Source organism: Anser anser (genome assembly GCF_964211835.1).
Source record: "Anser anser genome assembly, chromosome: 19".
Classification (NCBI taxonomy): domain Eukaryota; kingdom Metazoa; phylum Chordata; class Aves; order Anseriformes; family Anatidae; genus Anser; species Anser anser.
Window position 1 is genome coordinate 552,680 of NC_139740.1, and position 15,952 is coordinate 568,631.

Here is a 15,952-nt window from a genome sequence, read left to right on the forward strand (position 1 = left end):
AGCTAAGGCCCAAAGATTCGCAGCTTTCGCCATGTATTTGGAACTGAAGCTCTTTCCTATTCTTTCTTCACCTGGGCTGAAGGTGGGACAGGAGTGTTGAGCTTTACAAACATTTCCTTTTCAATTCCACAAATTGTATTTACTTAAAATGAAACACCGATTATCTGGCTAATTCTCTTAGTACCTCATTTACAATTACATCCTAACACGTAAAGGAGATGCAACCCATCTGCTTTTCATCTTGCAGTTTTACTTCCAGCAACAAACACCACTTAGAATAGAAGGGGGCAGATGCACCCTAACAAACGCAGCGCTTAATGTAATGCTCTCCTACATTCATATTTATAGCAGATACTCTATTAACCATAAGTCGTGTGTTGGTTTTTTTTTAATAAAAAATGCTAGCGTATTTTTTGCAGCATCTTTTTAAAAGGAGTTCATTATCTCACCAGGATTTTTTAGAACGTCTAAGACGCTTCCTTCCTTTAATACGTGGGCAGTGGTGAAGGGACCACCAGCAAAATCTTTGACCTCCTCTTTCTGTGTGTTGATGTTGGTTGAGGTGGTGGTGTCTTTTGAAACAAAAGAAAACAAAAACAGCTTTCACAATGTGACCTAGTTAGAGCAGATTATACTCACTTTTGTTAGAAACAAGAATTTCCAGCTTCATGCTTCTCACATAAGAATCTTCACAAATTCTACTTACTTTGCAATGCTTTATGATTACAAGCAAAACAAAAAGCAACAAAACAAAACAAAAATTATAAAAGCAGATCTGTCACTGGAAAAATACTGCAGAAGTCCAACACTGCCTGGAATTGCTAGCATGCGCAGACAGGACAGATTGAAGATTTAATAAAGAAAAAAAGGAAAATCAGCACTTCAGATCTGAAGTGCTAAAGTTTCAGTTACCTAGGGTAAGAAAGGGCGTCACTGGAGTACCACTGGGTCCAGAAAGTTCTGCCGATTTTACAACGGGAACACTAAATGTAAACCCAATCTGCTATGAACAAGAGAGGTTTTTCAGATTCTCAAGCCACAGGAACTCCAATCGAATGCACACACAAAACCAAATCTGAAAGCTGCTCTTCACATTTGTAGCACGCATGCTGAATGACAAATTATAAGCCAGAAGCCTACATACTTTTCTCCATCAAGGCAGATTCTGCTTTAGTGTTCTGCAACAGCCTACTAAATGCCTAAGAAAAAAAGTCAAGCTCCTTTATTATTTTACTTACAGAAGACGTAGGTAGCACTTCTGCCTCAGTAGATTTCACAACTGGAGATGAAAACGCAAACTCAGGACTGCTAACAGTACTTGTTGGTTGTATCTGTATTTTCAAAAGAATTAAAGGTTTATATTTAAGAGCAACAACTACCTGAATTCACTATCCAACAGAAGTCCCGCAGTGACGTCAAAAAACCTGATGTTTGAGTTATTTTGCAGATAAAAGTAATAATAAAACACAGGGAAGTTTCCAAGTGGGTATAGGACAATATCTTCAAAACCAAATTCCAGAAACTGAGAGGAAAAGCTGGAGATGCTACTTAGGTCTAAATGCATGGAAAAGCAAGCCAGGAAGCTGAAGAACGGCAAACTCAGCCCAATGATACTCCAAGAACTTCAGCAAACACCTCAACATGTTAAAGCAGCTGTCTACTTCAAACCGTACAAAAAATATTTCAAGTACTCTGGAACAGATTAATGTTTATTTTATTGCAATAATATGCCAATTATTGCACCCTAGGCTCATTCTATGTGAGGCTCATATGACCACGTTACCTCTAATTTAATAACTTAAATAAAGTTGTGGTTTAACCATTGCAGGCAACTAAGCACCACACAGCCACTCGCTCACTCCCTCCAAGTGGAACAGGGAAAAGAACCGGAAGTAAAGAAGTAAAGTTGTTAAATTTGAGGTAGCATTAATGACTCATCGCATGTAATGGCTACCTGGAAAGACAAATGCCATAACCCTGTACATACTCCCCACTCCTTCCCCTTCTTTCCCCCAGCATTTATTGCTGAGCACGATGCTAAATGGTGTGGAATATCCCTTCGGTCCTCTGGGCTCCGCTGTCCTGGCTGAGTGCCCTCCCAGCCTCTTGTGCATCCCCGACCTCCTCGCTGGCAGGGCAGCGTGAGAAACAGAAAAGGACTTGTCACTGTGTAAGCACTGCTCAGCAACAGCTAAAACACCAGTGCCTTACCAACACTGTTTTGCTCACAAATCTGCAACACAGCATCATCTACTACGAAGAAAATTAACTCTACACCTGCCAAAACCACTATAAATAACGTGGCATAAAGTCCACACCCCCCTTCCCCCGCAGACTTCCACAGCATTTGAAGCAGTTATACAATCACGTTAAATGGGAGTTGGCAGGCTCTAAGACTGAGAGAAGCAGAATCAAAACATTTATGCCTTTTTCCCCAAACTGGCATACAACCCCAATTCATTCAGCTGCGTAGAAACTAATATTTGTTAGTTTCATGAGCACCACAGAAAAAGTCAACTCGCAATAAAGCAGTATACTCATTGTAAACATTATTTATAGCATAAAGATTTACCTTGCCCGCCGCCGTCGCTGCTGCATCTGCCATGCCTGCCGCCTCCGTTGAATTTGCCACGCTTGTCGTTGCCGCTGTTGACCTTGATATGTCCTTTGTCATCAGCAGGTATGGCATGCCCGCCGCCATTATTGGATATGTCAAGCCTGAGGGCACTGTTGAACACGTTATGCCCGACGTCGCCGTTGTATATATCATGTCCTCCACCTCCTCCTCTGATAGATCTGTCAAGTCCTCCACCTCCGATGGATCTGTCATGCCCTCCACCTCTGATGGATCTGTCATGCCCTCCACCTCTGATGGATTTGCCATGCCCGTCGCAGCTGCTGGAGTTGCCGTGCTCATTGCTGCTGTTGAAACAGCGCTCGGTGACGCTGAGACAGCGCTACTACCAACGAAACTGGAATTGAACTGAGGCAGCGATGCAGCACTGATGGGTAGGGGTATTTTCGGTAGCACTGGTTCCTCCACTTCCTAAAGTTGCAAATTTTAATTTTTCTTATACAAGACATACTACTTTCTCACCCCATCCCACCCAATTTATTAACAAAATTAAATAGAACAAAAATCCATACAAATTAAGAGAAAGCAAGTTTCCAGAAGAAATCCCGATCTCCCCACCTCTGTCTACCACGTCATTTTAATTTATGGCAGGCCTGCTTCCACATTATACTCTATTCAACAACTGTACAGCAAGAACACTGAAAGTTAACTCAAAACCTGTGCGGAACAGAGATGCACAGATCACATTTTTTTTCTTTCTTCTCTGTACTTTAGTCATCAAATCTCTAGAGAAGCATCATCCTTTCTAACTACCCTCGCATGGCTTCAATTAAGAGTACACTCTCAAGACAAGTGAGAAAGTGTTCCTCTTGCAAAATTAGGCAGGATAGCTGCCAAAGTTTCTAAAGTCACTACAGCAGTGAACGTGGAAAAAGGTAATGTTTAAAGAAGCAGGTAGGTTCAAAAACCAAACTAAACACAAAAAGCACCAAAGAAAGTCAGACTAGCAGCACTGAAGATTGTGTTCTGGTAAATACAGTCTATACCATGTATCAGGATGCAAATATAAAAATCAGAAAACAGCCTCTTAACAACTTCAATTTTCATCCCTGCCACTTACTTTATTTGATTACTAAGATTGGATGAGTTATGTTTTAAATGGCATAGGAAATCTGACCAAAATTTGTACAGTACTATCATGATCTACTTAGAAATGACTAGGCAGGGATGTAAGTTGGTACTACTGATATTCAGTGCATCCTGTAGCTTACATCTGTTTCACAGTTTTGATTTGAAAAGTTTATGGAACTTTTGATATTTGGACCATTATTTTATTTGTGTTACAGGAATAAACAACAGTGTTTACGATTTCTTTATATTGCATCATCCTGAAGTCCCATTTAATGATTTGAAACTTAAATTAACTTAAATACTTAATATTAACTTAATATTAATTAAATACTTAATATTAACGTAAATACTTAAATTAACTTACAGGCAGCTTATATAACATCCAATAAAAGAAAAATTAATCTGAATATTCATGGTCATAGTTTTATGGAATAGATTTTTCCTATTAAAATGAGAAAAAAACTCTCTCACAATGAGTTTGGTGAGTATCAAAAACTGAGTCATCGTTAGCAGACATGCAGAATGCTGTCTTCTACTACTCTTTCAAACTCTTGGCCTGTATCTTTCTGTATGACTTAAATATGAAACCAAAAATTAAGCTTTTTTTTTTCTTTTTATACTTGGCACTCGTTTCAAGTATCATTCCTGTAGAAAAACTATACAAACCTTCACCAAAACATTACTTCTCCTCTTAGGACTCATTCATTCAATTGCTAACGAGAAATGTTATAGTTTGAAGAATCTCCAAGGTAAGAGAATTAAAAATTTCAAAATTACATAAGCAAAGTTCAGGTATTCAAAGACAGGAAATCAATTGGAGCCTGCTCTGAAACCCACAAGAAAACAAAAACAATGCAAAAATAAAGCGGTATTGTTATAATTTACTATGATGCAATAAAACTGACACACTTAGCTAGTTACTTCAGTAAGCTCAGTGACAGCAATTAATTTAAGAGTCACTTACCTGTTCTTGTACAGCTCTTGATAAATAGTGTATTCCTCTTTCCCTTCTCATTTTGCCGCCTCCGCTACTCACTCCTGAAGACAGACCATTGGACGCAGCAGTACTGAATTTGTAGCTGGTCACATTGCTAGCACACGACAGTACAGAAGTTGGGGGAAACAAGAGAAAAAAAAATCACCAGCCAAATTTTTTTTCAAGATATTAGAGCTGTTATTAGTCCTAGAATTGAAACCTGCTGATCAGAAAAAAACTAAAGCTGTCTCACAAGTTGCTAAACGCTGGTAAATACTTGATGTTCTAAATAGGAAAAACTTTATTAACAGCAGCAATGAAAAGGACATACATAAGTGCACCGTTCACATGGGAACAATGACTAAGCCAGAAGACCTGAAATAGAAGAGCTGATTTAGATTGTTATTTTCCAGTGCTTCCTTTAAATAGGACTGGTTCTCTGATTCTGCGATGCACGTGTATCTTTTGCAGGGATATAAAAGAACAGCTCACAAAAATACAGAAAGAGTGCACATATGCACACATACACATGGGAAACACTGCCAACAGCTCTGATAGAATAGGGACGCCTTAGACTTGTGTGGCAAGGTAATATGGCCTAAGCTTCAGAAGCAGCTCTGGCTTTCATGTGGCCATCAGCAGGAACAGCAGAGGTGTTTGGGTATGCCAACATTCCAGAAGTCTTTTCAGACATGAATACAGATCCCTTTTGTAAGGCATACAAAGGCGTTTTTCTGGTACTTAAAAAAGCCTAGCTCAAAACCAGAAAGATATCCTAATCCAAGAGCAAATGGGGAAAAAATAACCCAAACCAGAAGTGGAATAGGGAATAACTCTAACAAAAGTACTATGGCAAGAAAATGAAGTATGCCTGGAAAAACCGTGACATCAAAGCTTATCTTGCAGCCAATCAGTCAGTCAGTACAGAAGTGCATTAGATCGCACTGGAAGACACCAGGTCAAACTCCCACAATACTGAGGAGGAGAACTGGTCTAAACTTGTCAAATACTTGACAACAGCCTGCTTAGCACTGTAACTGCATAGAGGAAGACAGATCCCTAAGGCAGATGCTCAGACTTTTCTCTAATCCAAACTGTCAATCCATTAGAATTCTGAAAAAAGTCTTACATCAAAATAGATCTTCATTCAGACAACTATCGCTTGCCCATAACAGCCCATATTCCTCTTTCTGTTAACACCTGTGAGCTTCAAGGGGGCAAAGACAGTTGTCAGCCTTCAAGCAAGTCTAATCTACAATTGGACTCAGGATATAAAATATATATATATATACACACACACGCATAGATATATAGCATTGGTGGGCCAGAGATTTACTGAGTATTCCAACTCAACTGTCCAAAGGGACTCTTGCCAGCAGATCAGTGTGGTGCTCCTGCTCCAGAACATGGCACCCAACAGAGACCAGCATCACAAAAAACACTACCACCACTACCTACTCTACAAACAAAAGGTAGGGCACTGCAATAAACTTTGTGAACGAAATCAAAAGCAGTGTGAGTTTTCTGTATCTCCTTCCTAAATGGAGAAGTAGAAAGGAGTTCTAACAAAGACAATTTAGAACAGTTTGAAAAAAACATAATTAAAACCCAGCACCTGATTGCACCTGTACCAGAACCTTAAAGCCAGTCGCTTCCACCCCTAAAAAGGTGGTTGTTGTGAAGTCCAACTTTTAGATGCCAAAACAAAGTGTTGAGTTCTTTCTGCAAGCCAAAGAATGCCCATGGTCACCTAAGAATTGCTTGGCAGATGAGCATAGAGTCAACAAAATTCCCTGCTACTGTTCTTTGAAAAGAGCGACTCCCTAAAAACCGAGTGCAAAGTCCCTTAACTCAAGCATTATTACCCAAAACACCATTTGCCCAGAAGGAAAAGCCATCAATATTATCTGGAGGATAACTCATTTGACCTAAACCAAGAAAGCAGTATAACACAAAGCAGTCTCCTCAAGAAGAAATTCAATTAATTCTGCTGGATTTTTTTTATTTTAGAGATGAGTTAGCATTTGGCCTCAAGTGATTCTAAAGAACACATGGTCTTCATGTGAACTCAAAGCAGACAATTAACTTCATCATGAAAGGAGTATTAAAAAAAAGAATAATAAATCATAAATCTTCCTCCATGTTTTTGCTTAAAAAATAAAGAAAAAAACACATCAATAAACATCCTCCTGAACTGTAACTCACTTCGCCTACTTCACCTTCTAAAGAATGCTTCAGAAAGAATCATCCCATTAGGACAGAGCTTTCAAACTGCAAGCAATTAAATAGCTAAAACTAATAGCTTTTCCCCTAGGGAACATTAAGAGGGACAAATTATTTTGTTATAAGTAAACTGAGTTATAAACCATGAAATATCTGTCAAAGCAAAATTTGTAACGCTACAGATTTAGTCAAACTACAAAATGAGCCATATTTCCTGTAGAAGGAAAAAATTAGGCCTCCAATAGCAAAGATCCTTTCTGTGGATACAGCATTATAACGTGCCTCGTTTCCCATCTTCGTATCCTACTCAGAAGATAAACTTGGGATAAAAAGTGGTGTATCAGTACTTTTATTCTTGCTCATCTTCCTTCCTTTCATAAAAACAACAATTTTCTCAAAGTTATATTGATCTTCAAACACAATCCAGACTTTGCAGCTCCCTCAAAATACAAAATTTTCATTGGATTTCCCATTCCTTTTACTGAGAACTGTCACCACCTTTCAGGTGCAGACCGTACTGAAAAAGGAGATTTCTTTCTTCCTTCAAGTAAGTTTTAAATTAATAGATGTCATACCTTTCAGATGGTTCTGCTCGCTGTTCTGCAGGCAAAGTCTTCTCTCTCATCCCCTGCAAGTTAAGTTTAGTTCAAGACTTAGCTGAATATGTACAGCATACACAAAGTACCAACAACCACTTCATGTGGTTTTTTGTGGTTTTTATTTTATTTATTTATTTTTAATTTTATAGCCCTGAATACACCTCACCTACTTAACGTTGTTCCCTAATTCAGCATTGTGGGTACAGTTCAGTTAAATTTTGGGGCTAAAGTAAGCATCACTGCTTCACTCAGCATTGAGGACAAACTGATAGAACACTAAATCAAATTTGTCAAATCCTCTAACAAAGAAAGTAATTATTTTAAACAAAATGACAAAAATTGTGTGTGTGGGGGGGAGAGTTTTCATCAAAACTTGTGTTTGCCAACCCCGTAAAAGGGACATACTTTTCTGTTTTCTATCATTTATCAACAAACAAGAAAAAAAAAACCTCTACCCCCCTAAAAACTAAGCAGTTGCTGCTACATTCATTTTAGAACTTTACCAAATGGAGATTGTGCTGGCTAAACAATACAGAGATTGAAAGAGTTAAAAGCAATAAGCAACCAGTATTACTGTCCACTTTGATTTCCAGCCTAAGAAGCCCATACACTTAACAAGTGGTCATTTGTACACTCAGACTGATACACAGATGTTTTCGCAGAAAGAGATGCCCATTTAATTTTATGGAAAATTTATCAGACTCCATCTACTCCAAAGCAATCAAAACCGATAACTCAGCACATTGTCAGAACTCTCACTTGGAGCACATAGCTCACCTGGAATAGTTTACACAGAACACGAGCATGTTTCATCAGTGACAGCTTTGTGTACATGAGAATATAAAAGGAAAACATTTCTGTCTTTTAATATTCTTTCACTGACAACAGGATGACTCAATAGCACATCATGACATCGTGAAAACAACCACAAGACACTGAGTGTTCCAAAAACAGAATTAAATCCATAAAAGCTCAATCTATTTCACAATGGTTCCCACTGCCTTAAAGCTCGCCTCAAACATACTATCAGTACTTTTTGCAAAGATAGGATAACAATTGGTTTGAGAAACATTCCAAGACTGGAAAAAAAAAACAGGCACATAAGGACTCAAAAATGTACTCACTTGGAACTTTGTGTCTCCTCTCTGGCAAATTTTGCTGGACTGAGTAGTTGAAGTCGGTGATGGTTCAGAATACCGCGTATAACGCATCGGTTGACGGTTTACTGTTGGTGTCACAAGTCTCTTAACAGGTGGAGGCTGGAATGCATTCTGGGATTCCAGCTTTGAAAGGGAAACAGCAATCAATTTATCCTTATGTCCACCCAAATTAATTCCAATATTTATTGATGAAAACAAATTACAGAACTATAAACCTCCCCCCATCGGTCTTGGCACTCAGTGAATACAATTTGAAAATTCTGAAGACCGTTCAACTTGTAGAGGGAAATCACCAGAAAACCAGTAACGAAATCCATAAAGCTATATATAAGTAGCCAAAGTCTGACTGAATTCCGTTTCAAAATTTGGCAGTTAGCTTCATAGACAAAATAATTCATGCTACCATAATTAAAATAATCCATGTTCCTAGAATATGCTCCTATCTTTTCCTCTGCCCACACTGTGATTTTTTTTTTTTAGTAGCTTAATTCATTAATTTAACATTTGAAGTGATAAGCAACTAATTATACAGGCTTCTGGGCTTCACATCCCCTACATTTTCCCCCTTCAAAGTTACACAAACAATAGAACACACTCAAAAAAAACAACTTGTCAATCTTACAATAATCTCATTCATTAAAATATGATCCAATGCTTTACATGTGCATTAGATGCACTTCAAGTAGTGGGTTTGACTTCCCTTTTCAAAGCATTTTCACAGACCAGAGTTAATTTTTAACACAGACCACTGCGTGTTCTGCAAAACTGACTTAACTGAACTGTCAGACAGAAAACAAACCCTAAAGGCTACAAGATTTACCGATGGCTCCGCCTGCGGTCTTAAGGATCAGAAAATACAGTCTTAGGAAGCATGCTATTGTTCAAATCAATACCAACAGGAAATCGTTTACACCGCAGCTTTAATTTCACAGTATCTCCCAGCTCTTAGTAATAGGATTCACACTCTCTCTAAAGTATACAAAAATACATCTTTCTAAAAAATATTACATTCAGTTTGAAACCTTGAATAAGACATGTTTTATGTAAGTTCACAAATCTACTTCGAGTGAACGACGGTTCATTGCTGGTTTTAAAGGTAAAAAAGAAAAATATTAATTCCCCCAGTTAGGCATTCAATACACCAAGAGCTATTCTGCCTGGTACAGTTCCTTGAAATAAGAAAAATACCACATCACTGCTACCCACTGCAGAAGTTTAGCCCGAGTGCACAAGTGTTCCGTCAACCGCATGTTCACTTTAGCAGGAAAACACACGATCGTCTCCTCAGCAAATAATTGCTTCTCATCACGGGCTACCCTTCTCCCGCCACCATTATGAATTCTAGTATTATGAATAGACAATCTATCTCCTTTCACCCACTGACAGCTGCGTGCAACATTCATTTAGTGGCTGACAATTTCAGGCTCTCTGTTGCAAATCTGGCAGATCTTTCTTAATGCCTTATCACAGGTGTATTGATATAATATAACTGAGAATTCACACCAGATTTGGTTTTAGTTATTTGGATAATATTTATGATATACTTCACTTCTCCATGCCCTTGTAATTTGGCAGATGGTGAAAAGATGGTCCAGGAAATCTGAGATGTTTGTAAACTCTGAAGTGATTGTAAACTTAATTATACATCCATCCAGTCAAGGAATTAGCACAGAAACTTCTTGAGACACTGTCCCTTTTCTCATTAGAACAGAAGATGAAAAGTTTGCACATCTTGTTATTTCCTTCAGTCACCTGATCTTCAAGTGGTCATTTAAGGGTTTTGCAATTTAATAAGCCCAAGGATACCCCTAACTAAAGTCATCAAAAAAAGATGACTAGTTTTCATTTTTTAAAGAAAATGAAAGGAAATCATGCTTTACCACAGCATTATCACCAGTTCTGTGCTACCTCCAAATAGGAATTTAGGAGCGTAAGATTTATAGCGTCGGAAAAGAAAAAGAAAAAAAAAAACCTCTACCCCCCTAAAAACTAAGCAGTTGCTGCTACATTCATTTTAGAACTTTACCAAATGGAGATTGTGCTGGCTAAACAATACAGAGATTGAAAGAGTTAAAAGCAATAAGCAACCAGTATTACTGTCCACTTTGATTTCCAGCCTAAGAAGCCCATACACTTAACAAGTGGTCATTTGTACACTCAGACTGATACTGGAAACACAGATGTTTTCGCAGAAAGAGATGCCCATTTAATTTTATGGAAAATTTATCAGCCTCCAACGATGGTTCATCGCTGGTTTTAAAGGTAAAAATGAAAAATATTAATTCCCCCAGTTAGGCATTTAATACACCAAGAGCTATTGTGCCTGGTACAGTTTTGCAATTTAATGATACCCCTAACTAAAGTCATCAAAAAAAGATGACTAGTTTTCATTTTTTAAACAAAATGAAAGGAAATCATGCTTTACCACAGCATTCTCACCAGTTCTGTGCTACCTCCAAATAGGAATTTAGGAGCGTAAGATTTATAGCGTCGGAAATTAACAATTTTCCTCCTCTTTACTTTGAATGGTGATAAAAAGCAGAAAAATTAGTTTTCTGTGCCCGAATGAACACGGAAGTCTGTACAAAGTCTATATGACCACTCAAGCAGTATTTTTCTATTTGTGATCATTTCTTCAAGAGCAAACTTGCCTCAACAGGAATTTTAATATGCAGCTTCACCCCAAGTTGGGGGACAAGATAAAACGACTTGGTGTGTTCTAGAGCTGTTGCTCTCAACTTACAAAGATAACATAATTCTTAACCTGAGTAATCTTCACAGCCCATCATCTATTGTGGATACATGCCAATATTAACTTGATTTGATGTCTATGTTGTCACTGAGGTTTGAGAAAATTTTTCTAATAGTGATAAAGCATTGAAAAAGTTATCTACCTCAGCTTAAGACATTATTGGTTCTTACCTTTCTTCGTTTGGACTGGAAGTCAGTAATATCCGGTTTATCTATGTCCGGAGGCTGAGGGAAAAAACAAAGCATAAATATTAGAGGGCAATTTTTTTCTCCTGAGAGAGAGGGTTCCCTGCAACAAAAATGTGGGGGTTCATGGTCAACTTACACAACACAGCGGCAAAAGAGATGTCATTCTTTTAGCATCCTGTTGAAAAAACAGCGCAATAAATTAAACCGGCCACAACGTAAGGAAGAATAGTTTTATCTTTATCCTTTGATGGCACATTTACTAAGTTTTATAAACACATGAAGCAAAAACAGATTAAAAGAAGTGCTATTTACCAACAAAGGGCTTGACAGCTTCTCCACTGCCTCCAAGATGCACCACGCTGAGGTACTCAAGGTAGCGTGGGACCGCACAGTTTCTTCTCTAGCTTTCGCTCTCTTTTGTGCCTGAAAAATTAGCATTTTAAGTGTTACAATGGTCAATTCTCAGCTAAGGAGGCATGTTTTTTACGTCCCAAGGCTACACTGATGATACAATCAATATATTCTGATGACAGAGAAACATGCAGTCACTGGGAGTTCAAGCCATAAAGAAGAGAATACGTTCGGAGTTTAATGAAGTTTACCTTGGGCCTCAGTGCATCTTGCACGTGCTTGTTGCACGAGCAATAAAAGAACTCCGTACTTGTAAAAGGTCAAGACGGATGATGCTAGGACTGCTAAGGCCTCCGAAGCAGTAATCAGGGAAACAGAACTCAAGAAAAGGCTTGTGGTACAGAAAGCATTTTCAGTAACAACACAGACCTCAGAGTTTCACGATGGTCTAAGTGTACCATCTTAAAATCAGTGTATACAATCATAACCAGGAACTAGTTTTACTTCTCTCTTGCTTCCTCCCTTCCCCCAAGATTAAAGTTGGCTGCAAATCTTTGTCTTAAAAGATAAAGATCTGATTTAAACTGTAACAGATCTAAACATTACACTGAAAAAGTAAACTGTTTATTTGCACCACCCAACTTCAAATATCAGTCAAAAACTTCCTTTGGTGTGACTTTTTTTCTTCCCAGGTTAAACCCCTCAAATAACCACACTGTGCTTATCACACGATGTGAAGACAGGAAGCAGACCACGCAGCATGTAAAAACACAAGTGAGACTCACAGAACCACAGAATGGTTAAGGTTGGAAGTGACCTCTAGAGATCGCCTGGTCTACCCCCCCGCTCAAGCAGGGCCACCCCGAGCAGGTTGCCCAGGACCATGTCAAGTCAGCTCTTGAAGACCTCCAAAGAGGGAGACTCCACAGCCTCTCCGGGCAACCTGTGCCAGGGCTCCATCACCCGCACAGTGCAAAAGCATTTCCTGATGCTCAGACAGAGCCTCACGTTTCAGTTTGTGCCTGTTGCCTCTTGACCTGGCACTGGGCACCGCTGAAAACACAATGGCTCTCTATGCTCTTTGCACCATCCATTCAGGTATTTATATACACCAATAAGATCCCCCCAAACCTCCTCTCCTCCATGCTAAACAGGCCCAGCAGTCCCTGCCTCTCCTCAGAGGAGAGGTGCTCCCAGTCCCTTGATCTTCTTGGTGGCCCTTCGCTGGACTCTCTAGTACCTTGCTGTCATTCACAGCAAGCAGCAAGAAGCAAGCTACTCTCTCCTTTAAAAGCCTAGTATTTTGGTTCCTCTTTTTACCATAATGCAGTAATATTGTAAAAAACAAAAATAGCCGACCAAAGAGGGTTCCCAGCTTTGCACCACAAGGTTTCAAGGTTTCCCGTAAGTGAGGTACTTGTACTGCCCTTTTTCCGTTGCACAAATGGACTGTCAGAACAGAGCCAGCAAACCCGCGTTTTCATTTTCTTCAAATTCCTTTTGATTTATCGATAAAAGTCACTTTCATTTAAATACATTCCTACCAAACCTGATTTGACTTTCCTTTTCGATTCAGCTCTAGCTAATCAGAGTTGTCAGCAGTTTTTATTTGCTATTTCCAAGAACTCTTGGGGGCAAATAACTCTCTCCAAGAACTATATGAATCGTTCAAAACAGAAAGCATGTTACTGCTTATCTTGGGACTGCATTTAGTCCTGCATGCCTCTGTGTACCAGAAGAACAAAGGATCAGCAAAGTTGATTTTAGATATTTTCAAAGACTGCAGGTTTATACAACATATCCATAGCATGAATGTAGGCATGCTTGGAAAAGAAGATCCACAGATAAATATTAGCCAGGTTTGACTACTGTAGCTTTTGCTACCATAAACACAAGTTTTCAAAGTTATGCTGTCATTGGTTTTTTTGCATCAAGTTATTTTAACGTAATGTAGTCAGAGGCAGACAATGGCACTTGAATGGAATTTTTTGAAAGACCTAACAACAGAGGAAACCCCAACTACCAACAACTAGCCCAAACTGTCATTCTTGTTCTTTCTGACAAGTGTTACCTGTGGTAAAAACTGTCATTAAAGAATTTAAACAGAAATCAATCTCAGACGTCTATTTTTGTAGACCAAGAGGGCAGAAGAGCAACTGTTACCACATATTCAGCTCCCTGCTCAAAGCTCCTTTGGCAGTGCTGCTTTTTTTATTTCCATCACTATTTCCCACTACACTACTTTTCTCATACCTGATAAGGTTCCGTCTTTGGCTGCCTTGATCTTACAGCTGCACCACCGGCATAGGCCGTCTTTCCGGGGTAAAATGGAGAAAACCCAAGCTGGTTTTGCTTAAAAACAGACGTGCTTCCACGTACCTACGGAAACACAGTATGAGAAGTGGATAGAAAAACAGGTACACATTCAAACTGATTAAAAGAAATACTGTGCAGTACTTACAGGACACAGTCCTCCAAAAACAAATAAACTGAATGCAGGTTTCTTAGAGCTAGCTGCAGAATGCTGCGAGAGGGAATGAGTTCTTTCAGCTTCTGTGGGCCAGAGCAGTGACGATGAAGTATTTTTTAAAACTGCAACATCTGCCAAAATGACGTATGCTAGATGTAAATGCCTCTCGTACGTACAGAACTTTAACAATAAAGATCACACTAATTCAAGTTCTTCAATACAGAAAAATAAGCATGACTTCAGCTTCTTTAAATAGATCAACTTCACGTACAGACTGAAAACCAAGTATCACCTACAAACTTGAAAACTGTTCACAGAGCTGCAAGTAGTTTTCAGCAATCTTACCAAGTTAATACTGTGCTTCCAATGCAGATATTTTTTTCCTTCAGGCTAAGATAAAAGAGGACCGCATAAACATCAGTGCATTTGTATGGACAAAGCTTTTTTCTATGTTGGTAAAAGGCTGGAGGCCAGCACAGATCATAATCGCATAGGTTTTAAACCTGGAAGATTCCCCAAAGGCTGCTCTAAGAGTTAACGATCTTCTGCCCATGTATGTTTTACGAAGACACACCAGAAAGTTCTAGTGCACTCAGGTTATATTGCTAAAGCCCAGCAACTCTACTCTACTACTCAGCTGTACAAAAGTTCTCTGCAAAACCTGCTGAGCACACGTCAGTCCCTGTCTATATGGGGGACTAGAAAAAGCTGCAAACCTGCTGTTCGCCCTTTCAGCGAGAAGACCTACGTACCAACCTACATCGACACGATGCTTATTTTTTATTTTAAAATGGTGTGCTTTCCTCAATGAATTTGGCAAAAGACATGAAAGTATTGACAGCTGAAGCCTTCTACCAAGAAAGGTCAAAAAACAGCCTATAGCTTATGACAGAGTAGTTTCTTTATCTTCTCTTGCTGAAACACAGGAAAACATCTCGTGTTCCTATTTGTCACCTGCACTTATTCACATTTAACCAGCTGTCTGTTAGATATTCTGAGTCACTCTTCCTTCTAGACAATCAGCCTAGTTGTCAAGCTACGGCAAGTCAGCCTGATTTCCTACCGTCCCAGTTCAAAATTTACATATAACCTAGCTGAATGTGTATATTTCAGCATTGACTCTTTCTAACATCAGGGTATCATAAACGTATTCCAAAGCACGCTTCTATTAAAAAGGTGATAGGATTATATACTTCTAAAACACTAAAAATTCAATTTAATTCTCGCATCCAAAGTTGACATTCACCTATTTTATTTACTAAGGTGATGTGGAATATTAAAGAACGCAAGGTACTTCACATTAAAAAAAAAGTCAATTAAACAGAGAACACAAAAATCACCTTCATCAGATGCTCTAGAGGAGGAATCACTGGTTGTTGAGATGTTATCATCGTCTTGTTGAGAGGTAGAATCTTCTATTTCTTTTATGAAGGACAGCCTAGGACTGCCAATGCCAAATACAGAAGATGTCGAGGGCTGACAAGGTGGGACAGGAGAATCCAGCGTGGTATAATTCAGACGGCTCCG

At 38.9% G+C, this 15,952-nt stretch overlaps 1 protein-coding gene across 1 annotated transcript; it reads right to left on the reverse strand.

The window, feature by feature from the left end:
• Window positions 1-449: 449 nt before the first annotated feature.
• Window positions 450-14,330, reverse strand: LOC310883922 (uncharacterized protein). Its single transcript, XM_083805009.1, has 10 exons — window positions 14,209-14,330; window positions 11,917-12,027; window positions 11,741-11,779; window positions 11,587-11,640; window positions 8,629-8,787; window positions 7,481-7,533; window positions 4,671-4,797; window positions 2,573-3,046; window positions 1,239-1,331; window positions 450-572 (listed from the first exon to the last, which is right to left on the reverse strand). The coding sequence occupies exons 3-10, from the start codon at window positions 11,765-11,767 to the stop codon at window positions 486-488; spliced, it is 1,074 nt and encodes a 357-aa protein (XP_083661135.1). The 5' UTR covers window positions 11,768-11,779; window positions 11,917-12,027; window positions 14,209-14,330; the 3' UTR covers window positions 450-485.
• Window positions 14,331-15,952: the final 1,622 nt, after the last annotated feature.